This window comes from Phasianus colchicus, chromosome 28 (genome assembly GCF_987193195.1).
Source record: "Phasianus colchicus chromosome 28, bPhaCol1.hap1.1, whole genome shotgun sequence".
Lineage (NCBI taxonomy): Eukaryota > Metazoa > Chordata > Aves > Galliformes > Phasianidae > Phasianus > Phasianus colchicus.
Window position 1 is genome coordinate 3,102,482 of NC_143463.1, and position 24,010 is coordinate 3,126,491.

General features: G+C 59.9%; 1 protein-coding gene across 2 annotated transcripts; it reads right to left on the reverse strand.

Annotated features, from left to right (window-relative positions):
* Nucleotides 1-51: 51 nt before the first annotated feature.
* On the reverse strand, nucleotides 52-20,188 carry SEMA6B (semaphorin 6B). Of its 2 annotated transcripts, none has more exons than XM_090125960.1 (17): nucleotides 20,070-20,188; nucleotides 7,458-7,594; nucleotides 7,178-7,307; nucleotides 6,792-6,852; nucleotides 6,647-6,709; nucleotides 6,158-6,259; nucleotides 5,890-5,980; nucleotides 5,667-5,786; nucleotides 5,499-5,587; nucleotides 5,207-5,424; nucleotides 4,982-5,113; nucleotides 4,479-4,628; nucleotides 3,576-3,770; nucleotides 2,607-2,747; nucleotides 2,331-2,408; nucleotides 2,079-2,137; nucleotides 52-1,999 (listed from the first exon to the last, which is right to left on the reverse strand). In XM_090125960.1, exons 2-17 carry the CDS (start codon nucleotides 7,558-7,560, stop codon nucleotides 1,029-1,031), a joined length of 2,703 nt encoding a protein of 900 aa, XP_089982086.1. In that variant the 5' UTR covers nucleotides 7,561-7,594; nucleotides 20,070-20,188; the 3' UTR covers nucleotides 52-1,028. The 2 variants fall into 2 exon arrangements, with proteins under 2 accessions (XP_089982086.1, XP_089982087.1); XM_090125961.1 differs by lacking the exon at nucleotides 20,070-20,188 and adding an exon at nucleotides 10,107-10,234.
* Nucleotides 20,189-24,010: the final 3,822 nt, after the last annotated feature.

Here is a 24,010-nt window from a genome sequence, read left to right on the forward strand (position 1 = left end):
TGAAGCAGGGACCGCTTTGCCTCTCCACAATGGCACAGCATCAGAGGCAGTGGTGGGGAGGAATCACCTCTTGTAAACAGAAGTTTATTGCGGGGCTCCGGGGTTATACAGAGACGTTACCGCTGTCGCATGCATGAACGGCCCCGGGGCGATGGGGTGCCCGCGGTGCCCCGGCACCCTATTTACAGCATGGGACCAATTGCCCTCCACCCTGCAGTCAGGGTGCAGAGCACCTGCAGCGCCCGCATCCCTGCATCCAGCCCTGCGGTCCTGCAGAGCCCTACTGCCCCTCGTGCCACCTGCAACTGGGGCAGGGGTGGCACCGAAAGGGCACCCTTTGCCAGTAGAGAGTGGGTTTGGTGGGACCCCCCCCCCCAAGTCCCCTGCATCCCAGTGCCCAGCTGTGCTTTCAAGGAGAGGGGAGTGGAATGCTGGGATCTCGGTGGGAGCGGAGGTGTTAGGGGACAGATGACAGCTCTCCGCTGGCACCAGGTGAGGATAGTGGAGGTTTTGCCCAGTCCTTGGCAGATGACGGCATCCTCTGCTGGGTGCTGTCCTGGCTGGGTGTTTCCAGGGTGCTGGCAGCATCCACACACCTAAAGGTGCCCAGGCACAGCCGATGGGACTGAGGGGCTCTGGGCAAAGGGCACTGCTTTGCTCTGTGCCAGCTGTGCCCATATCTGTGAGTCCATCCTGCTGCCTCCCAGGGAGTCCCGCCCAGGGCGCAGCAGTCCCTGGGTCCAGCCTGGGGAAGGGACCAAACAGACAGACAACTCAGAGCCTGTGCAAAGCAGCCGGAGCATGGGGCACTGCCCCGTGCCAGCCGGGGACAGCAGGGACCTGTGCAGCTCCGGGGGCAGGAGAGAAAAACCTCAAACCCTTCCCATGGGAATCCAGGGGCTGCCAATCCCCCATGCAGCATCTCAGCCCCATCCCCACAGAGCTGGGGCACCGTGCCACGGCACGGCGGAGGAAAACGTCCATGGTGGCAGCGCCTGTGTGCGGGTGCTGAGCCAGGCAGTGAGCTTCTATTTGCCCGAGGGAGTCCGCTCCATGCCATAGCGCAGGAGGTGGTGCAGGTCCGTGAGTGCCCGGGGGGGCCCTGCACCAGCTGCCCGTGGTGCCGTGCCGTGCTGCCCATAGCCACCTGCCGGCGCTTCGCCGCTGTTAAATGTGTGGTTCCTCTTGAGGTGGGCACCGGGGCGTTGGGTGCCGTTGTTGGCGTTGAAGTTCAGCTGCTCAGGGTGCCACGGCGGCCCCTCCACAAAGTCCCCCCCTTCCCCACCAGGCGCCGAAACCACGCGCCGACGGTCAGGGCTGGGGCGTGGGGTGCCCCCAAAGTCGCCATAGGAGCTCCGGGGAGGACGGCGGGCACCGGAGGAGGGATGCTGTCGGGTGCGGGGACCCTCGTGGTGATCCCGTCCCCAGTGCCCGTCACCCGAGGAGTCGCTGAGTTCAGCCTCCAGCTCCTGATCCACCAGGATGGCGTGGCAGGAGAGGGGCATGCCGCGGGCAGAGCGGCCGGCGCCGGCGTGCAGCCGCGTGCCGCTGGCACCAGGGTCCCGCAGCGCGGCGTTGATGATGTTGTGACTCTGCTCCCAGGTGCAGTTCTGGAGAGCACCGGGGCAACGCTTCTGCTGCAGCGGGGTTTGCTCCGGTGTAGGCAGGACGCCTGAGTCCAGGTCGTGTTGGCTCGCCTTGCCAAGCTCCTTAGGCCAGCCATTGGGCATCAGCGGGGCCAGCAGCGCGCCGGGCTGCCCGCCACGTGCTCGCCGCTCTCCCAACCGGCTGACGCTCACCACTGACTCGCTGTGTGCCAGGATGGTTTCCTTATCCTTGCGCCTCGCCAGCTCCTTGCGATCCCGGTGACCGATGAACCAACACACGCTGAAGCCGGAGATAACGGCGCCGATGACGAAGGCGGCCACCGAGGAGATAACCAGCAGGTTCACTGATACCAGCCCATCCGGCTCGTCCACGAAGCTCTCTGTCACCAGCCCTGGGTGAGGATAAGGGGGCTCAGGAGCCAGCTGTGATGTGCCACACGTCCCCGTGTGCCATCCCTGTCCCACACTCACCTTCGCACTCGCCCAGGTGTGATGTGCTGCCACCAGAGATGTCCTGCTCGAAAGCTGTCCTGTGGGGGAGTGCAAAAAAAGAAGGGGTCAGCTGGCCTCCGACAGCCTCCCAACCTGCTGCAGCTGGTGATGAGTTTGTTGGGTCTCAGTGGTGAGAGGAATTGGAGGAGCTGATGGGGCTCAAAGCTCCGGGGGAGACACCAGGACCCCAATGTCGCCCCCAAGGAGTCCACCCAGCCCAGCCAACATTACCTGGGGCTGGGCTCCAGGAAGACGCAGGAGCCCTCAGGTGTCCAGCCACAGTACGGGTCCCGGCTCCCAAGGCAGCTCCTGGCAGGGAGCAGAGAGGTCAGGAAACCCCCAGCCCTCAAAAGAGACCCTGGCCCAGCACCGTGCCTCAGTTTTCTCTATCGGTGCTCCTGGCTATGCCAAAACATTCATAGCTCAACTCCAGTGTAGAGCAAATTCATGGTAAACCCTTTTTCCTTTCACAATCCCTCCCGCATGCCCTGCCCTTTCGGAACTCACTTCATGCAGCCTGAGTGCTGCTGGCAGCGAGCCACGGGCACCCTGGCCACACAGGGGGGGAAGGCCAGCAGCAAGGACCCAGCTGCCTTGTCCAGCTCCAGGCCCAGGAGTCTCCGCTCATCCTCTGTGTCCCGGCCACATCTGGGGATGGGGCAGAGCTCAGTGTGGCCCCAGCTCCTGTCCCCACCTGCCCTGCTGCAGGCTGGTCCAGAGAAGGGGGCTCACCCGTTGCCCCTGTCTCATTCACACATCCAAACCATTGATCCCACCACTCATCTAATCCTTGCATCTTTCTGATTTGTTCCTTCCTTCCATCCGTCCATCCATCCATCTACCCACCCACCTATCCATTCATCTACCCACCCTTCCATCCATCCAACCACATATCCATCCGCCCACCTACCAGTCCATCATCTATCCATCCATCCATTCATCCACCCATCCATCCATCCATCCATCCATCCGTCTGTCCATCCATCCATCCGTCCACCCATCCATCCATCCACTCATCTACCTACTCTTCCATCCAACCACATATCCATCCGCCCACCTACCAGTCCACCAATCCATCCATCCGTCCGTCCATCCATCCATCCATCTACCTATCCATCCACCCATCCATCCGTCCGTCCGTCCATCCACCCACCCACCCACCCATCCATTCATCTACCTACCCTTCCATCCATCCAACCACATATCCATCCACCCACCTACCAGTCCATCAATCCATTCATCCATCCATCTGTCCGTCCGTCCATCCACCCACCCACCCATCCATTCATCTACCTACCCTTAAATCCATCCAAGCACATATCCATCCGCCCACCTACCAGTCCGTCCGTCCGTCCGTCCGTCCATCCATCCATCCATCCATCCATCCATCCACCCACCCACCCACCCACCCACCCATCCCCTACTCACCCACCCACCCAACTACCCGCTCACCCCTCTCTCCCCACCCCAGCCCACCTCCCAGGCTGGTAGGTTTCAAACTCCTCCAGGAAGACGCTCTGGCTGCCGGGGGGTGCAGGTGCGGGGCTGCTGGTGGCATTGGGATGGATGAGGAACTTCAGGATGGTGCCTGTGCTGGAGCCCAGGAAGACCACGGTGTGGTTGCCCCATGGTCCTGCTGCGTTGTCCACCACGATCTTGCGGAGCTGGTACCTGCATAGCACGAGCAGAGCAGGGTGTTGGGGCCAGCAGTGTTCTCAGGAGGAGAAACAGAGGCAGGCTGGGAGCTGAACCCCAGGACATGGACCAGCACAGAATGCGGGGAAAAGCAGAGATGGAAAATAGTCCAGATCCCAGGCAGACTGGGCATGGATCCCAATCATGATGCAGCCAAACCCATTCCAGAACCCATTTAAGATCCTGCCTGGATTCCCTTCTGGTTGCAGCTAGTAGCCCCCAGCCCTGACCCACCTTGGGATCCAGCCCTGACCCCTTGGCAGAACCCCCAGCTGATCTCCATATGCCTGTCCCCATCCCTATGTCCCTGTCCCCATCCCCACAGCCCCATCTGCAGCCCTGCATGCTGTCCTGCTGGCTGGAGGCTGTGGCCCGAGAGCGCAGCTTGATTAATTCCCCATTAAACAGCAATTAAGACAGATTTAATTAGGATGAGACAATCTCAGCTGCAAAGTTTATGACATTTATCAGGTCTCACGGCGCTCACCCATGCAGGGGCAGGGCTGGAGGCAGCAACGTGCTGAGGCACAGCAGTGCAAGCCACGCACACGGATGGGCACAGCTGTGAGCGGGTTGTGCGTGCACATACACACGTGCATCCCAAAAGCAGCCAATCTCCTGCACTGCTTTGTGCTGGGAAGCCCTCCGCAGCCTCTCCAGGCTCCATCCTACCCCCACACTCACCGACTCATTGTGCGGACAATCCAGGGTGCGTTGCCCAGGGACGGCACCGCTTCATCCATCAGAGGATGCGTCTTCACAAAGGTGAGGATCTCATCGGGGAAGGTGCTGGAGGAGTTGTAGCGCATCCCCGGGGCAGCACAGCACCCGGGTCTGACACCACAGCATGGCAAAGCTCAGCACTGCCACGGCGTGGCTGAACCCCGTCCCATTTCTGTCCCAGTCCTCTCTCCAGCTCTGCTGATATTGGCTCTGGTGTCACCATTCCAATCTCTATTCCCATGCCACTTCCAGACATCCTCATTCCCATTGGAGGACATCCAAATGTCCCTCCCAACTCCTCCAATTCTGGCATTCTGATCCCTACCACCAGCCTTGGTCACTTCCATCCCTACCCCTTCCCCATCTCCATCCCCAACCTCCGTTCTGCCACCACCCACCCTTGCTGTCCCCTGCCACCATCCCTGCTGGGATGCTAGGATGATCCCTATAGGTCATTCTCTCACCGGGGCTTTGGCACCATGTCCTCAGGTACAGCTGTCCAGATGGATTCTGGTGATTTCTGCTCCCGGAAACGCCCCTCGAAGACAGCAGCCACTTGGGTCATGTCAAAGGCACACACAGCCGAGCCGGGGATGCTGGGGAGATGCAGTGCGAGATGAAGACCTCAACCCAATCCCACATTCCCCAAGCTTATGGGGCACTCCTCAGCCCCGTTCTGTAGGGTCAACCTGTTGGTGGGCGTAGAGAAGACGGCGAGCACCACGGGGCGCCCGTTGAGCTCCAGGATATCCGTCACAGCATGGATGACGTTGAAATAGAAGTGGGAATCACCCGGCACCGAGCAGTTGAGCCGAGCCTTGAGGAAGGATGTCCACTGCTTCTCCAGCACCCTCTGTGACCCCCCCATGTCGTTTTTGCACACCCGAGCCACACGGGATACCACCACCTGCAAGGGATGCCTGTCACCACCCAGCAGGGACCCAGGTGTCCCCCTAGGGTCACCGCAGGGACCTCTCCAACCTTCTCCAGGTAATTGAATTCCATGGCGATCTCCCGGAAGAAGAAGTAGACGTGGCTCCTCCACTCCACCGCGTGCACAAAGTAGGGCTCTGAAGGGACAACAGCGGGGTCAGGGCTGCCCCAGGACAGAGCAGAAGGGGACAGGGAGCGGCGCCACGCTGGAAGCACCTTTGAACCACTTGGAGTCGTGTTTAACCGTGCGCAGGGTCGGGCTGTCCCCCAGGCTGCGATAAATGACGGCGTCGATGGCCAGGAAATCTGTCACCGTGGCTGTGAAGAGCATCCCTCCTGCAAGGGAGACACAAGCATGGGGATGTGGATGGAGGCAGCACGCAGAGAGAACCTGGAGGAGCAGTGACCAACCGGTGGTCCCCACTGTGCCAGCACTGACCTGTGAACAGTGCCACGTTGGCGTGCTTGGGGTCGTAGGGACACCGTGCCATGCCGCTGATATTGTCCCCAACGGGCTCCAAAGTGTCCATCTGCAAAGGGCACAGGGTTGTCAGCATGGTCAGGGAGTGCCATGCCAGACAGCAGGGTCTGCGTGGTGGCATCACCCTTCTGGAGAGCAGGAAACCCCCAAAGGGCAATGCTGTCCTCTGCAGGGCTCCTGTCCCTATTGACACCCGCCAGCCCCATTCCAGCAGCAGGGGACTCACGCTGTAGTTGGCACAGATGGGGTTGAAGGCGTTGGTGCCACACACGAAGAGCAGGTTCTGGTTCCGCACCAGCATCACCTTGATGAAGTTTCGGCACTCTGCCTGTGCCAGTAAGAGGGGGCTGTCAGCCCCTGCATCCACTCCCCAGCACCAGCCCCAAAAACAGCCCCAGGGAGAGGGGGGGTGGTCCCCTCTGCCCCCCTCACCACAAGAGGCTGGGCTGGGGGGTGGAGGGGGGGGGGCAGCCCCAGGGGGCACGGACGGGACCTGGAAATTGGATTTCTCGCAGATTATGAGATGTGTCTGTTCTGATCAACGGGCCAGAAATAATTAATTACAAACCCAATTATACCAGCGTCCAATAAATCACAGTTGACACAAGCGTTGGCAGGGAGCCGAGAGGCACAGGGTGACACTGGGGGACGGTGACACGTGACGTGGGATGCAGGAGGGTGAGGGGGGCTCACAGGGTATGGACCCCCCCCATACCTCGTGTTTCCCCTTCATCCGGCAGATGCTGATGTCGTGTTGGTTCGACCTCCAAGTCAGCTTCTGTGGGGGCAGAAAATCCAATGTGGGACCAGGAGAGACCCCCTCCCAAGTGCCCCACAAAAGCTTGGGGGTCTGCCCTTACCCGGTGATAGCGCATCTCACTGCCAGCAGTGGGCTCCAGGCTCACACGGTAGACGTTGTCCCTGCAGGAAGGACATGGATGTCACCACCCCATGGATGCCTGAGGACACCTCAGAGATGTGCCCTGCAGTGTGGGGCTGTGTGCTCTGTGCTCAGCCTGTCTCAGCCCCGTGGGGATGGGGTGGGGTGGGCAATGAACATCTCTAGGGCACAGCCAGCCCAGAGACCTGCAGGATATAGAATTGGGGTGTCCAACAGCACCCTGCTGTGGGATTGAGGTGTCCAAACTCAAAGGCTGGGGAAGACTTTTAGATGCCAGGAGGGGGCAGGAAGCAGGGTTCCTCCCAAACGATGGGGCGCAGAGGTTGGGGACCTCATGTTTCACACCTGTCTCCAATGAAGAGGGTCCTGTTGACCTTGAGGATGCGTTGGATGTTGAGGCGTTCAGTGCCACCACCCTCGGGGCCACCCGGCCGACTGCTGCCATGGCCCACGAACACAGCGTAGTGCTTCACATCTGGGGACATCAGGAGGGGGACACGGAGACAGCATCACACACAGCCCCACGGTCAGTTGGAATCCAACTTACAGAGCAACCCGAGCTCCCCAGCCCCGTCCCCTCTCTGCGCCAATCTGTGCTCCCCTGGCTTCTTCCCAAAGCACTCACAGTCCTCGTTTGCCACGGCGATGGGGCTGGGCTCCTCGGGGAAGGTGCTGTGAGCCGTCCTCTCCGCTGTGAGCAGGAGCAGCAGGACGAGAGGGGGCCACATTGTCTCCCCTGGTGCAGGCAAGCACCCACAGCACCTGCGGATAGGGAAGAGATAGGATGGGGCAGCACCTTCCCCCCCTCTATGCTCCTACCTGCACCCCAAAGCCATTGCCAGTGTTCATGGGGTGCCTCGTTAAGGTTGGGGGGTCCTGGGGGGGACCCCTGATGTAAAGGGTGATGATCTGAGATGCTGGGGCTGGGCCAGAGCCAGCAGCCAGCGGTGTGAGACCAGGGGTGTGTCTGGGAGATGGGGGAAGTGAGTCCTTCCCCAGCTGAAGAATTCCAAATATGCTGGGAAAAGCAGCCCCTGCGCCCTCCTCGAGCCGTTCCCAGCGCCTGCACTGCTCTGCATTGGAGCTAATGGGTACAAAACTGGGTGCAACCTGGGCTCCTGGCTGCAGGATGGAGATGGGGACGTGGGGACACGCAGACAGAGGAGCACAGCCATCTCACAGAAGGGAAGATCCCCCATTGCAACCCTGCAGCTGCCACTTGCATTCTCCCTGTCCAAAATGCAATCATACCATCTTGGATAATCAATGGGAAAGTGGTGGTGTGGGAATCAGCCCCACATACCCCCCCCCATCTCCCCCCAGCAGCACAGCCCTGTTGTCACCACTGTCACCAACCCCCACTGTTCCAGGCACTGGTGCCGTCCCTGCTGTGTGCCTGTGGGTGACACGGCGTGGGGCAAGGCTGGGTAATTAACAGGAGGCGATTTAATTGATTCTCAATCTGGTGAGGGCAGCGAGTGGGGATGCGGGCGCCATCGAACCATCGCCCTCCTCTGCAGGGAGTGAGGGAGGGTGACACTGTGGGGGGACAAGGGACACAGGCACCACAGCTGTTCCAGTGCTGAGACCTGACCCAGTCCCCATCCCAACCCCCTCCATGGTGACAGAGCCACTGGATAAGACCCATTCCTGCAACCTATGACACTATGCAGCATCGTGCCCTAGGAGAGAGCTGGCACTGTCTCCATCCTGCTTAACTCTGGGGACACCTGACCCAATGCTGCTATGCCACAGCCCCTGGGCAGGAGCTGACCACAGAGGACCTGACCACGATGTCACAGCTCTCAGGGACAGCTGATGGTGACATCGTGGGGTCTCTGAGCCACAGCTCTTCCATATCCCCCACGGCAGCTGCTGGGACAGCATTGTGCCCTCACCCCATCATCACCAAGACAGGACCCCATCCCATGGGACCCCAGCCTGGAAACTATCTATATTTAATTTTTGAGTGTTTGGGTTCCTGGGCAATTTTTTTTTTAATTTTTTTTTTAAGCCATTAAGAATTAAATTGCAATCATTAAAACCATCTCCCCCCAGGCGGCTGTTGGAGGCTTTCACCACCTGTGAATGGTGGGCCCTCTCTGTGACCCCCCCCCCCAGGAGAGTTCTCCATTTACTGCAGCTTTAAGAGCCACTGGGGAACCTCTCATGCAGCCTCAACCTGAAACCTCCCCAGTGCCTTTGTGCCCCCCAGAGACTTTTGGTCACAGGGGGAGAGCGTTCCCAAAGCAATTCCCAATGCCCCTCCTCCCCCCAACCCCCCCAAAAATCTCACAGCGAGGCACAAATCTCCAAATCATGGCATCCCCATGCAATTTTATGACCACAGGATTTAGCAGGGGAGATCACCCAAGGATAGGGCTCAACCCCTATCAGCCACCTGAGAATCTCCCCCCACCGCTCCAGCACTGCCCATCGCCTCCAGTTGCCACGCAGCCACTCTCCCAGTGGGATTTGGGGTTCAGGGACCCTCAGAAGCTCCATGCTATCGATCCCAGTGACTGTAACCCAGCTGGGGGGGCTCCAGTGTCACCGTCCCCTGGCGTTCAGCGGTGACAGTGAACGGGTGCCCAGCACAGTCGGGGTAACCCGAGCCTCCGGCTGCATAAATGCCTCCGATTGTGAGGGTGAAGAAAAGGCAATGGCTGAGAGGGGCCAGGGAGGAGGGGGCTGGCGGCGAGCGGGGGGCACGGTGGAGAACAGGGCCCCATTGATGGAGGAGGAGGAGGAGAAGGGGGAGAGGAACGGGGACGGCTGTAAGGAGCTGCGGGGAAACTGAGGCAGTGAGAGGGGGTGCCCCCTACATTGGGGTGGGGTTGGGATGCCTGGTAGAAGCCTTTGGGATGGAGTTGGGAGATGGGGAATGAGGATGGCTGAATAACCATGGGCGAGTTGTCCCTGTGCTGTGCCTCAGTTTCCCTATTTGACAGCAAGCTCACTGCCAGGCACCACCCATCCGCACCCACAGCCTCGGGGGGGGGGGGGGGGGGGCTGATACTCACCCCATCCTTCTCCACCCCCTCCAGCATCACCCCAGGCATAGGGTGGGGGTGGGGGGGGAAAGGAGAGGGCTAGCCCTGTAGCTTTGCCCCCACCCTGGATGTGACTACATGTCCCCCACAGCCATCCCTTTAGGGACAACACTGACTCCATCCCTTCAACCCCTTATTTAGGGTGGGGGAAGGGCTCCCTCCCAGGGATGTGAACCCCTCACCGTGACACCAGGGCACCCCACGACCCCCGCTTTGCCCACCTCAGCTCCGCTGCCACCGCTGTCCCCACCGCTGCGAAAGGGTCCCCCTGGAAGCTCCGGCAGCATTGGGTGCATGTCTGGAGCCCGAGAGCCGCTCAGCTGTCACTCCATCCTCCCCCCCCACCTCCCCGTCACCCTCCCCCCCCTACCATCCCCATGGGACCCCCATGGGACGGGGCCCGAGCCCCCCACGCCAGGTGGGAAGGTAGAGCTGATGTCACCGTAACCGGAGCCGGCACCGCCGCAGCTGTCACCAACTGGAACCGCTTTGACTCTGGGTTGTTGTGTGTGTGTGTGTGTGTGTCCCTTCACAACCCAACCCAGAGCGTCCCCTCCGCAGGGGTGCCACCACCACAATGGGTTACACTGGGGGGGGAGATCCCAGAAATTGGGATATGGGGTTCCCCGTGGCGGTGGCACTGCGGTGGGTACATCATCCCAAAGCATATTGGGGGATTGGGAGGAGGGGGGGGGGGGGTTGGGGGTGTCATCCCAATATTTCCACGGCGTCCTTTTCCATATGGCTAATGCTGGGTTTTATTTGATGTTTAGGGTAATTTTCTTTACAAAGTAACTAATGCCAATAAGCAATCAGCACAAATCACTATAGAGAGACGGCAATTAGATATGTTAATGAGACCCCATCCAAGCGGCGGCATAAGGAAATGCTGACAACGTGCAAAACTGGCACAGAGAGGGTGGGGGGCACAGGGTCTGCTCCCCCCCCTCCCCCCCCAGTGCTGCACTGAGTGACGCAGCACCCATCAGATTGCATTTTGGGGTCCAAATGGGGTTGGGGTGCAGTGCTTGGAGTGCCTATAGTGCAGCCCAGCTGCCGCTGCCATGCAGCCATGAGGGCCACCGGCCCCAAAATGGAGGTGGGGGGGGGTTGGCAAGGAAAATGGGGGGGGGGTTCACCCCCCACAGGTTTCCGTCCCGCCAATGCTTTGCTTGCTGGCTGGTGGATTCGGGTGGCAGAGGCAGGAAGCAGCTGTCCCTGCGGCGCGGATGGAGCAAATGTCACCACGGCCACCTGGCACCAACACACCACCCCCCCCCTCCCCCCCCCAGCAAACAACACCCCCTGGGCGTTCAGAGCCTCCAAGTGGGTGCCAAGAGGATATCTCCCCCCACACCATCAGCGGGACATCAAGGAGGGGGGAGAGAGGGGGGGGGTGGGTGACACCACCGTGGCCATTTACCTTTCGGTGCTTCCGCAGCCACGTCCCTGTCGGCTCAGCTGTCCCCGTCCCCCCCTCCTCCTCTTCACCCCCCCTGGGATCGCTCTCTGGTTACCGTCTCTGCTTACAGCTGCTGCTTATAGCCCCCCCCTCCCTCCCCCCAGCACCCCCTGCCCGCTGCCTGCCCCGCTCTGAGACCTTGCGGTCATTGAGATCCCATCACCCCCAGAAGGATGGATGCCACCCCTTCCCCAACCCTGTGCTGTCACCCACCTTTGGGTGCACACGAGGTGCCACCGACACCCAGAGCTGGCGGCCGGCCAGAGCTGTGTCAATTTGCATATTAAATATTGTCCCATCTACATATTAAGGATGATTTCCTATTTAGGAGGCGTCTCGCTTCGAGCCGAAAATAAACCCCATGGAAGGGATGGGGTGGGTGGCACCATGGGGTGCTGGGGGGTTGAACCCCCTCCAGTGCCCCCACCCCACAGCAGCGCAGTGTCCCTCATCCCTTGTCCCATACATGTGTCCCCTGCCCAGGCATTAAGCTCCCCCCAAGGCACGTGCCCCCCCTTGTACCTAAAGGCACACACATCCCATATATCCCCTCCTTTATTCCCAAAGGGCCACGACCCCTCTGTTTCACCCTGTCCCTTCAACAGTCCTACTTGTCCCCAAAGGTCCTCACCCCTCCTTGATCCCCTTGACCCTAAAACCACACAACTCCCACTTGTGTCCCCCTATAACACCCTGCCTGTATCCCCTACAGCTCCCCACTGCCCAGAGCGCAGTTGGCCCCGTGACCATAGGACAAGTGCAGGTGACAACCTGGGGATGGGATCTGCCTTTGGCAATGGGACCCCATGGCAACCAGCATGCAGACCCTCAGAGTTGAATGGGCACCCTACAACACCAAATACATGTTTAACCCCAGCTCCAAGTGGGCACCCTCCAAAACCAAACCCATGCTTAACCCCAGCTCCAAGCAGCATCCCTACAATAACACCTCTGTTCCCACAAACTGCTCCAAGTGCCAACCCTCCCACAACAAAGCACACCCCAGTCATTACGAGGCCACCCCAAGACGCTGCTTTGGGGGATGTAAATGCAACGTTTAGGAGCAACCCTACAAAAACAAAGCCACCCCAACCCCTGAGAAAGCAGCCCTACAACACAAACCTTCAGGTCCCAGCAGGACAGGAGGAGGAGGTGGGGAGGAGAGCAGCTCAGTCCATCCGCCGTCTCATTTTTTATTTTTTTTTTAAGCCTTAATAAAAGTTTATTTGTTGTTGTTGTTGTTTTTATTTCCTCTTTAGTCTCCCCCGCATCTCCGCCGTGCCGGGATGCGCTTGGCTGCTTTGCTTTGCTTGGGAAAATGTTACCTTTAATTGCTCCAAGCTCAGGCACCAGCGCCTCGATTTGAAATTTTTAGGCTTCAACAAACTGATCTGTAATCAAATAAGATGAAATATCTGCTGTGTGCCGGGGTCAGCGTGGGGAGAGAGGGCAAAGGGACCTCAGTGCCCACACACACAGTCCCCTTGTGGTGCTGGTGGCTCCCCAGTGCCCCACGTGGGTCTTCATTTCACAACCCCCCTCCTCACCTCCCTGCCCTGAGGCATGGCATGGAATGGCACTGCATGGGTCAGAATGGCATGGCATGGCTTATCATGGCTGAAAATGGCATGGCACAGCTCAGCGTGGCTCAGAATGGCATGGCACAGCTTACCATGGCTCAGAATGGCATGGCATGGCTTACCAGGCTCAGAATGCCATGGCACAGCTTACCATGGCTCAGAATGGCATGACAGAGCTTACCATGGCTCAGAATGGCATGGCATGGCTTACCAGGCTCAGAATGGCATGGCATGGCTTACCACGGCTCAGAATGGCATGGCACAGCTTACCATGGCTCAGAATGGCATGGCATGGCTTATCAGGCTCAGAATGGCATGGCACAGCTTACCATGGCTCAGAATGCCATGGCACGGCCTGACACAGCTTTGCACAGCTCCAAATGGCACAGCATAGCTCTGAATGGCACGGATCAGCTCAGAATGATGTGGTTCAGCTCAGAATGGCACGGTTCAGGCCAGCGTGTCTCCGCATGGCACAGCAGAGCTCAGCAGGGCATGGTTCAGCACAGAATCGCGTGGTTCATGGCTTCACATGGCACAGCACAGCTCAGCACGGCTCAGAATGGCACGGTTCAGCACAGGATGACATGGCACAGCTCTGCATGACATAGCTCAGCTTGGCACAGTATGGCACAGCATGGCATGGAATGGCACAGCACAGCTCAGCACAGTGCAGAATGGCACAGCATGGCATGGAATGGCACAGCATGGCTCAGAATGGCACAGCACAGTTCAGAATGGCACAGCACAGCTCAGCACAGCTCAGAATGGCACAGTGCAGAATGGCACAGCACAGCTCAGAATGGCACAGCACAGCTCAGCACAGCTCAGAATGGCACAACCTGGCACAGAATGACACAGCACAGTTCAGAATGGCACAACCTGGCATAGAATGGCACAGCACAGCTCAGCACAGCTCAGCACAGCTGAGGATGGCACAGCGCAGTGCAGAATGGCACAGCAGAGCTCAGCACAGCTCAGAATGGCACAGTGCAGAATGGCACAGCACAGCTCAGAATGGCACAGTGCAGAATGGCACAACCTGGCATAGAATGGCACAGCACAGCTCAGCTCAGAATGGCATAACCTGGCACAGAATGGCACAGCACAGCTCAGAATGGCACAACCTGGCACAGAATGGCACAGCACAGCTCAGCACAGCTCAGGATGGCACAGCGCAGTGCAGAATGGCACAGCACATCTCAGCACAGCTCAGAATGGCACAGTGCAGAATGGCACAGCACAGCTCAGAATGGCACAGTGCAGAATGGCACAGCCTGGCATAGAATGGCACAGCACAGCTCAGCTCAGAATGGCACAACCTGGCATAGAATGGCACAGCACAGCTCAGAATGGCACAACCTGGCACAGAATGGCACAGCACAGCTCAGCACAGCACAGTTCAGCTCAGCTCCTCAGGAGGGATGCATGCACCTGCTGCAACCAAGGTGTGGGCAGTGCTGTGCAAGCGCAGCCTTCGCATGGCCACCACCTCCTCCTCTTCCTCCTCCTCCTGGCAGGCTGCAGGCTTGCTGCTATGACCCAGCTCCAACCCACTCTGCATTTCCCATCACCATCTCCATCAGCTGAATGAACCTCCGGATGGCAGCCAAGGAGGGGGGAGAGCTGGGAGCCACCATGGGTAGCCCTGATCCACTCTATGTGACCGAGGCCCCCCCTATACACACCAGGACAACCCCATCCCCATGATGTGGGATGCACCGTGGTCGGGCTGGGGGCTACAGGATGCTGCTGGTGGGGAACAAAGGACCATTGTTTGCACTCTGTGCCCCCGCCTGAGAACTCGCAGGAAGGTCAGGTGCTTCCTCACCACCCCGAAATAGCTCCTTGTTCTGCTGCCACGGTGGGTGGGGATGGGGGAAGGAGAAAAGCTCCCCACCCTAAAGGCAGATTTGAGGACAGCTCTGTCAATGCCATCACCCAGCGGGTGGGCATGGGGGGCTGCGTGAGCCCTGCTGCAATGCTCCTAGCTGGGAGGGGACAGAGCCCCCCAGCCCCCACCTTGAGATATGGGGTCCCTGTCCCCTCCCCAGTGCAGAGCAGATGTGCACTTGGAGGCAGATGTGTTGCTAAGGGCACAGGAGAGAGCAGAGAAGGGGAGGGGGGGAAGAGTATTGATTCGTGCTTCCGGAGGAGGAACTGTTCAAAAGCAGAGGGAGCTTTGAGGGGCTTTCAAAGGGCTGGGAAGGTGGTGTGGGGTCTGTGCAGGTGTTGGTGCGTGCACTGCTGTCACACGTGTGTGTGTGTGTGTGTGTGTGTGTGCAGGTGTTGGGGTGTGAGCACTGGTGTGTGCACCCCAGGCTGCTGCTTGCATGCAGGTGTCAGTGTGTGTGTGCATGTGATGGGCAGCAGGAGCCGTGTGCACAGCAGTGTGTGTGTGGGGGTGTGTGTGCGCGTGTGTGTTTGCACACAGGGCTGCTGTGTGTGCACGGGTGTGGGTGGTGTGCTGGGTGTTGGGCACACATGGTGTATGTGGGCAGGTGCGTGTGCACACAGGTATGTGCATGCATGCACGTGCAAGAGTGTGCGCGTGCAAGCACACGCACGTGTGTGCAGCTGCATGCAGGTGTATGTGCGCCTTCGTGCACACACGTGTGTGCATGCATGCAATGAGCAGGGTGCATGCATGCGTGTGCACCTGTGTGGGCATGTGTGCATGTATATGGCTGCATGCACACGCATGTGCAGGTACATGCATGCATGTATGCTTGTGTGTGTGCATCATGTGTGTGGGCATGCATGTGTGTGCAAATTACAGGGGGGGCCATGCAATGCTCCTTTGTGTGTGTGTGTGCATGCAATGAGCATCGTTCCGGGGAGGGGGGGCTGCAGTGGATCAGATGCATCTCCTCCCACCCCCCCACCACCACCCCAACCCCAAGCACCTCGGGATCCTGGCTCAGTTCTGCAGGACGGGCCCTCAACCAGCAGCAGCCATGGGGCTATTCACAGCACTGACCTCACACCACTGAGATAACTCCAAAAGGTGAAATGAAGGGTATGGCATAGCAGGTGCCGGGCAGCTGCCGGGTTATTTGCAGCTCAGCACTCTCTACCTGCTGCAGGAACAGGACTGACCCACACTGCATGGGGACAATTCGCCCATCCTGGCTTTCCTCATCACCTTCAGACCCCTGGTGGGAGGTGACAAATGGGGCAGAGCTTTGTCCCACCACCCAAACCTGAGCTGGATCCAACCTCACCGGGGAGGTTGGAACAGCACCCAGTGCCCCCCCCCCCAATGCTCCCCTTCATCTCAGTGCTGCTTTTGGCACCGGAGTTGGGTGACACCATCCCTGCATCACTCAGTGCTGCTGCTCTGTGCCTCAATTTCCCCATCCAAGTGCAACGGTCACTCCCTGCTCTGCACTGCCCCAACGTTGCCATGCCCACCGGTCCCATCTGTTCCCCCAAAAACCACCATCACCCCAGGATCCATTCGGCACCAAACGCGGTGCTACGGGCGATAGGGACGCACCCAGCTCTGAGCTCCTCTGCTGGGTTTGATGGGATTATCCCCGTGGGCAGGATTACACAGGGAAGAGCCAAGGATTAGCCACGGCGCATCAGCACGCTGCATCCACGACCGTTGTCAGCCCCGGTGTCAGCCAAGGGCCTTCGTGCCATACTGGGAGGAACTGGGACAGAGTGGGGACAGGCAGATCCTGAGTTCCAACTATGGGGCTGGGACCCCCTTTGGGGACCGGTGGCGGCTGCCACCTGCTGCGTAATTAAGGGCTGCCGCTCCTGGGAACTGCATGCAGAGATGAGAAGGATCTCTCCTTTTTTTTTTTTTTTTTTTTCAATTTGACAAAATTGTAATTAAATAGGGAGTAAAATCCCATTAGCACAATCCAGCCCCACTGGGAGTCTCCTCCACTCCAGACTATCCTTCTCCCTTTCCATCCCGTTGCAATAAAGGAAACCAAACCCCTGTTTGGTGCTTTTGGGGGCCGTTATCCAGGCCTGGAGCTACAGGGGTGCCTGGGATGGTAACCAGAGCCACCCAGAGCCTTGGGATGATGGGAACAACAAATAAACCACCCACATTCCCCAGCACAGATTAAGCAGGAGGAAAGGCAAAGCACCACATGGCATCACATCCCCAAAACAACCCCCAAAACACAACAACAGAGCCCCACTGCACGGCTGCGCTCACAGCCCAGCCACGACGCTGGAAAACCGCGTCCAAGCTGGCAGCTTTAATTAAAAAACCTGAAGCTGCAAGCGTGGCCAGCACTGCAGCACAGCTCTGCACTGAGCTCCAGCACCTTCACAGCACAGCCCAGCACTCACCATGGGGACGGGGCACAGTGGGGAGGGGATACAGCAGAACCCCCCCAGGCGGCGGTGCAGCACGGAGCAATGCTCGCAGGACGCACTGCCAGCAAAAACCATGGCGTGCAGCTCACGCAGAGCACAGTCCAGGGATGGTGACACCCAGGCTGGCATCTCACCTCCCACCCTATGACTTGAGGTCGGATGGTGCTGAGCTGCTGAGCCCCCACGGGCTCAAGGGCAGTGCACATCCCTGCAGCTCCATATAGTCTGCAATGGGGGATGCGTGCACCCCCGTCACCATGCACCCACCCCAGCTCCGTGCCCATACAGCACTCCCCATCCCATCCAAGGCCATGGGGCACCGCAGCACGGCCCGTTGGCATCCATCAGGCACGAGCTGAGCTGCTCCCGGCGCTGTCAGGGGGTAATTTGGTAATTTCCCTTTGTTTATGGGAACGGCGGCACTGAGCAAAAACATCTTCTGCCAACCCCTGCACCCGGCAGCCTCAGCACCCATAGCACACAGGGATGCAGAACCCCAAGAGACCTCCCAGCCCTATGGCCTCAAAAATGCCCCCCCCCCATGCAGACGGTGTGCAGCAACCCCCCCCCCCCCCTCCATACACACCACCTCTGAACGCAGCAGCCACGTGCCCCAGTGACAGCAGTGACCCAGTTCCCACGTCACCCCACAGCCGCCCGCACCCCTCTGCATGGGGCTCAGCACCTTGCTCTGCCCCCCTTCTCCCCCCTTCCCCTCCCCCCCCCCCCGCACTGGGTGCGATAGGGATGGCAGCCACATCATGGGATGGGGGCCACATCCTGCACCAGAGCCAAGCAGTGGAGCACAGGGTACTGGGGAGAGAGGGGAGGGGGGGTTTGTCCTCATCTCCTTGAGCTACAGCTGTAAGAAGGTGGTGGGGTGGGGGTTGTCTACCTGTCCCCCCCACCCCCCTCCAGGTTCTGTCTGGGCGGAGGGGAAATTGAGGCAGAGAGGATGGCACTGTTCATCCAAGGTCACCCCGAGCCAACAGCACAGCCTGGCCCTGCTCCCCCGAGGGCACTGTCCCCCCCCCCACGGCTCAAACAGGGCCAGCTCCCCCCACCCCTCCTCCATTCCCTACTTGATTTGGGGCAGGAGGATGCTAAGGACCCCCCACTGCAATTGACATGGATGATGCAGGAGGAAAGGAGGCCAGGCCTGGGAAGGGGGGGGGGGTGCTTGTTGGAGGGGGGGGGGTGGGCATGCTGCGGGCAGGATGCCCATGGTGACAGCAGTGAGGGTGACAGGGCAGGATTTGGGCCAAGCTCAGCACAACCCACATTATTTTGGGGTTACATCACCAAAATCCATCGCTGTAGTGCAGAGTCCCTAAGGAGATGACAGCCACCCCCCAACCCCCCCCCCCCCCGCCCCCTCATGGAGATGCTCAGCTGTACTCTGACCTGGGGAGTGCCAGCACCCTCAGCACATATAGGGTGACCCTATGGGGTGTTATTCCCCCCCACAACTGTACCCACAGTGGTAAGAAGGAAGAAAAGTTATAGTTCCAGGGAGACAGTGCTGGGCACCCCAGCTCTCCGGGGGGGGGGGTTCTGGGCCCGTGGGCTGTTTGATGGGCAAAGCACTTCCTACTCCCCCCCAGTCTGAGCCCTCATCGCTTCCCTCTGCTGTCCTGCCCCATTGCAGCCCCCCACCACAATCCCTCCAGCTGAGGGTAAATGGGGTGGGGGCCTACAACACCCCCCCTCCCCTATTCCTGTCCCAATACTCCACATCCCAGTTGCTTTTTATAGGGTAGGGGAGCCCTGTGAAACAAGGAGCCCTTCCTATCCCATTCTACTTCTTCTCCACCCCCCCACCCCCCCCCAGTTTGGGAGTGAACCCCTTCCCTCTTCATCCCAGCCCTCCCAGGGCTCAGCACATTGTATTCCAGGGCTGGGGGGGGTCATGATGTAGGGTCGGGGTGATGAGATGGGATGGGGGCGTGCTGGATGGATGATGCTGTGTTCAAGATTCAGTGCTGGGGGGGGGGGGGGGCGGGTGGGGGGTGCAGGGTGTGGGAGGGACATAGGGGTGCTGGGCAGGGGGAGGTGGTTATGGGACCATGGGATCAGGGGTGGGGGGGTGCAGGATGGGGATGCTGGAGGGGGGGGGGGGTTCATAATGCTGGGGGGGGGGGGGGGCAGTGGGGTGAAGGATGACGGTGATAGGAAAGTCTCCATGGTGCTGGGGGGCGGGGAGGGGGGGGGAATAAAGGTGTGGGGTGGAGGTGCGGAGGATACCCGAAGAACGCGGGGGAGGGGAGGGGGGAGATCGTAGGGTGGGGATGGGGGGGGCGGGGGGGGGGCGTGGGGACAACGGCGGTGAGGAGGGGGATGGAGGAGGGTGGGGTGCGGGGGGGTGGGGAGCGGGGTTGGGGGAGGGCCGGGTTGCGGGGGGGGCCCTCCAGCCGTGACCCTTCAAGGTTCCTCCCGCTCCGCCCGGAGAGCCGCTAACAAAAGCGCCGCTTCCCAATGCAGCAGCAGCAGCAGCCGGGAGGGGGGGAGGGCCATGCCGGGGGTGCGGGGAAATGGGGGGGGGTGTGTAGTGGGGGGGGGGAGAGGTTAAAAAAGACACATTTTTCCTTTTTTCGCCCCCCTTCTTCCCAATGTCCCGATGGCAGGGTGCAGCCCCCCCCCCTCTCCCCACACCGGCAGCCCCCGACGGGAGGGGGAAACTTCGCACCGATTCGGATTGAGAGGGAGGGGATTGGGGTGGGGGGGGGGGGCACGACACAACCGCATCGATGGGGTAGGAGGTGGGGGAGAGGGGGGGGGAGCACCGGCCGCTCTCTTACCTTCAGCTCCGGGGGGGGGGGGCCGGGAGGCGGGGGGGGCACCGCACACCTGCGCCCGGCGGCAGCGCGGCTCCGCACGGCCCGGCCCCGCTCCGCTCCGCACCGTGCGCGCCGCCGCGGCGGGAGGCGCCGGGGCCACCGGAGCCCGTGGTGGGGCGGGGCTGCGAGAGAATAAGGAGGGGGGGGGGACCGCGGCCAGAGCCGGGTCCGGGCCCGCAGCCCGCAGCCCGCCCGGTGGATGCGTTTGCAGCGGGGCCGCTCCGGCAGCGCACGGCGGTGGAGATGCAGCGGAGCTGCCGCTCCTGCCCTCCCGCCCCCCCCCCCCCAGCGCCCTGCCCCCCCGCCCCCAGCCCGGCCCCTGCCCGCCTCGGCCCCCTCCTGATAGAAGAGCATCGCCCCATCCCCGCTGTGCCCCGGTTCGGGGAATGTTGGAGCCGTGCCCCCCCCCTCTGCCTCAGTTTCCTCCTGCATCAATCCATTCCCCCATCCCCCACTCCTCAAAAAGGCTCAGCCTTGCTTTGTCTCCCCGCCTCATCTTCCCCCCCCCCCACCCCCACCATCCCTAGGACCCTACCCACAGCCCCCACCACCGCGCACAAAGTGCTTCTCCCCCTCCCTTTGGCACTTTGGCTGCATCCCACACACAGGGGGTTCGGGACCACTCTACAACCCAGGTGGGCTGCCTGTCCACAATGGGGTGGGGGGACACTCCACTAGGGTGGGACCCTCAGAATATGCACCCGAAGCCTCCGGGTGAGGACATGGCTGGAGGAGGGGGTTCAGTTTCACATATTCAATGATTTAACACCAGGCGAGCATCATATTCCCCTCCACCATCTGCTTCCCGCGCCTGTTTTAGCTGAACTTACACAGAAAAAAAATAAATAAATCACAGCAGTCATAAATAAACCACTGCTCCCCCCCCCCCCCTCCTTCCCCATCCTATCCTCCCCCATCCCATCCCCCAACCCTGGGGGGCAGATGCTTGGCATGGAGCATCCCTGCATGTCCTGTGAGAAGGATGTGCACCAGGAGATGCCACTGCCTGCACCCAGCTGTGATTTGGATCCAGTTGAACGGTTGCTTTCCCAGTCCAAAGAGACCGAGGAGATGGATGGAGGACTCACTGTACCCCGACACCGTGGGGTGATGAGGAGGGGAGATGCCCCCTGGTGATGGAGAAGGGCTTTGAGAACCTCTGGTCTTTCTGTGCCATGGATGCACTGAGCTGTGCCGGTGCTCAGCACACACCATAGGTTTTTCTCACGCTTCTGATTCACCCATTCCTGCTGGTTGCTGGCACTGAGGACACGGGGACAACCAGCCCTGGGGTGGTGCAGGAAGAGGGGATCCCCAGAGGCCCTGTGGTGGGAAGGAAACCGTGGTTGTGACTCAGTGCCTGAGTCAGTGTCCCTGGGGTGACATTGAGGGGACAGAGCTGAGCCCTTGGACCTGACCCTCAGCTCGTCACGCTGACCAAACTCAGGCTAATTAAGGTCATTTACCATCTTCCTGCTTCATTCCTTCCCCCTACCCATGGACCCTTCCCCTGGAAACAGCTGAGATGCTTTTTGCTGAAACCTCTGCTGGAACCACAGCCACGCAGCACTCAGTGGTGGCACACGGAGGGGACCACCATCCCCCCCCCCAAAGGGTCACTGCAGTTCTGTACATGCTGGGGGAGCAACTCCCATGGGATCGGTGCTTCCCACCCTGACACCCTATGGCACCCCATGAGCGTGTCCCCAACCCTTACAGACATTGCACTCCCTGAGCTTGGCCAGCAGTCTGGAAAATCAGAGCTTTGGGAGAACCGTCACTGCTCACAGCCTCTGTGTGGAGATTTATTCACGGGCTGTGGGGTTTGTTTGACCTTTTGGAAGCGTATATAGTTGGAGAAGAGCTAATTGGCTCTGTAAATCCTGCTGCGGAGGCAGGATGGAGCTCTGGCTGCTCTGGTCCCATCGTGCTGGGTGACACAGAGAGTGCAGTGAGGAGTGTGGAGGGGGATGTCAGCAGCCCCATCCCTATCGCTCTTTTTATCCTTTATGTTGTAGGCTTTATTTATAGGGAAAACACTCCGGAGGTGCAAACAGAGGGGTATGTCAAGGCTGTATGAAACCGCCTCCATCGCAGCAGAACGTGCCCAAATCTCTGCTTGGGGCACCTCAACTCCCAGCTGCCCGGGCTTGAGTTTCCCCTGGGAGGGCTGTAAGTGAGCTGAGAGATGCTGTGCACGGCAGGCACGCAATGAGGGCAGCTCCAGCCCTCCCCCCGTGCCCCCAGTGTGCACTGAGAACCGCAGTCACCGTATGATGAGCGGAGCCGTTCTCTGCGCTCCTGTGGCTGGAGGGGATCCCAACGGGATGGAGGGTCAGGGAAGGAGTTCAGACCCCCCGCACCCCCCTCATTGTGCCCCACCAGCCTCACACATGCCAAGCATGCAAGGGGAGTTCTGGGTGTAGCTGCAGTCCCCAGGCCTGCTGCAGCATGCCTGCTGCACGGCACGGCACGGCACGGCACGGCACGGCATCCTGCTCCTCCTGCCCTCTCTCCCCCCCAGAACCCCAAGCCCTTCTCAGAGCAGGGGCTCAGGAAGGGGATTCAGGCAGCAACGCCCTCATGGCCCATCCTGCTGGCAGCCCCTGCATCAGGACCCAATGAGGTCCCCTCCCCAAGGACCCCTCATCCACCCCTGCGCTCAGCAGCGCTGTGCTCCTGGTGGCTCTGACGCCACTTCTTTGGGGACGTCCCCTTCAAGCAGCCTTAGATCTGTCCCCTTGAGCCCCAGTGCAGGTTTGGTGCCCAGATCAGCCCAGATCACAGCTTGATGCTGTGAGCAGGAAGCTTAGACCTCACTGTCTCTTCCCTAATTAGCTGCACTGTGGGAAGGTCTGTCCTGCTCAGCATCCTTTCTCATGGGATGCACTGGGCAAAGTGGGAACCATACAGCAAAGTATGAGCCTGTGCCTCTGCAAGTGGGGTTCTGCATAAATCTGGCACGAGCTCTTGGTATGCCTCAAAGAGAGCAGAAAACACGCAGCCTTAGCATTGCTGTGCACTACTCATGGAGTGCATGTGACAAACCTCCCACCTGCACAGATCGAACTTCTAATTCGGTGTGAATTCACATCACCAGTGAGGTGGGGTGGGGAAACTGAGGCACAGGACAATCCAGGGACAGGAGCAGGGCTGTTTGTATGCACGCATGTACGTGTGCATGCGTGTGTGAGCGTGGATGTGCACACACGTGTGCATGCATGTACACGATGCATGTGTGCACCCAGCAGCAGAGGGCAGCGCATCTCCTGAGCTCTCAGCTGCATCCCGGCAGGCAGCCCAAGCATAGCAGCCTTTCAGGCACCCTCTGCAATGCCAGAACCTCCACTTGTGCCAACCACAGCGAGCCACAAAGCAGCCTTTATACCAGCAGGATGCATGTGTGTGCACGCATCTCGTGCACACATGTCCTTTCGCACACGTGTGCACGTGTGTGCACGCACATCTCCGTGTGTTTGCTCAGATAGGAGCATTGCGACAGCCCCCAACCCTTCCCAGCTGACATCACCCCCTCCCCAGGCTGCACCCAGTGCCCATGGCAGCATCTCCATCCCCAGCACCTGCAGCAGACCAGTGCTGTGCCCTTCCCCGGCACGCTGCGGCGGCGTTCGAGGAGGAAGAGTGGTAATTAAGTTAATTTGCACATGCAAATCATCCTCGGTTTGAATCTGTTAATTTTATAATTTGATGTTTAATGTACATATTCTGCTGTGTTTTCCCAGCCAGAAACCCAACATTTTCTGGGTGCTAATGATGGGGGTTGTGTTCTGGGGGGTAGGGGAGAAGGACCCCACATTTGCATGGCTGCATTGGGCTGATGGTGTGGAGGGATTAATTGCTGCTGTGGGTTGGGTTAGGGGTTCTTCCATCCCTTCAGGGCT

Coding starts and splice junctions, on each gene's coding strand:
- SEMA6B (XM_090125960.1), bottom strand. CDS start 7,560: ATGTGGCCCCCTCTCGTCCTGCTGCTCCTGCTCACAGCGGAGAGGACG. Junction 7,308..7,457: donor CGCCGTGGCAAACGAGGACT/GTGAGTGCTTTG, acceptor TGATGTCCCCAG/ATGTGAAGCACTACGCTGTG. Junction 2,000..2,078: donor ACACCTGGGCGAGTGCGAAG/GTGAGTGTGGGA, acceptor ATCCTCACCCAG/GGCTGGTGACAGAGAGCTTC.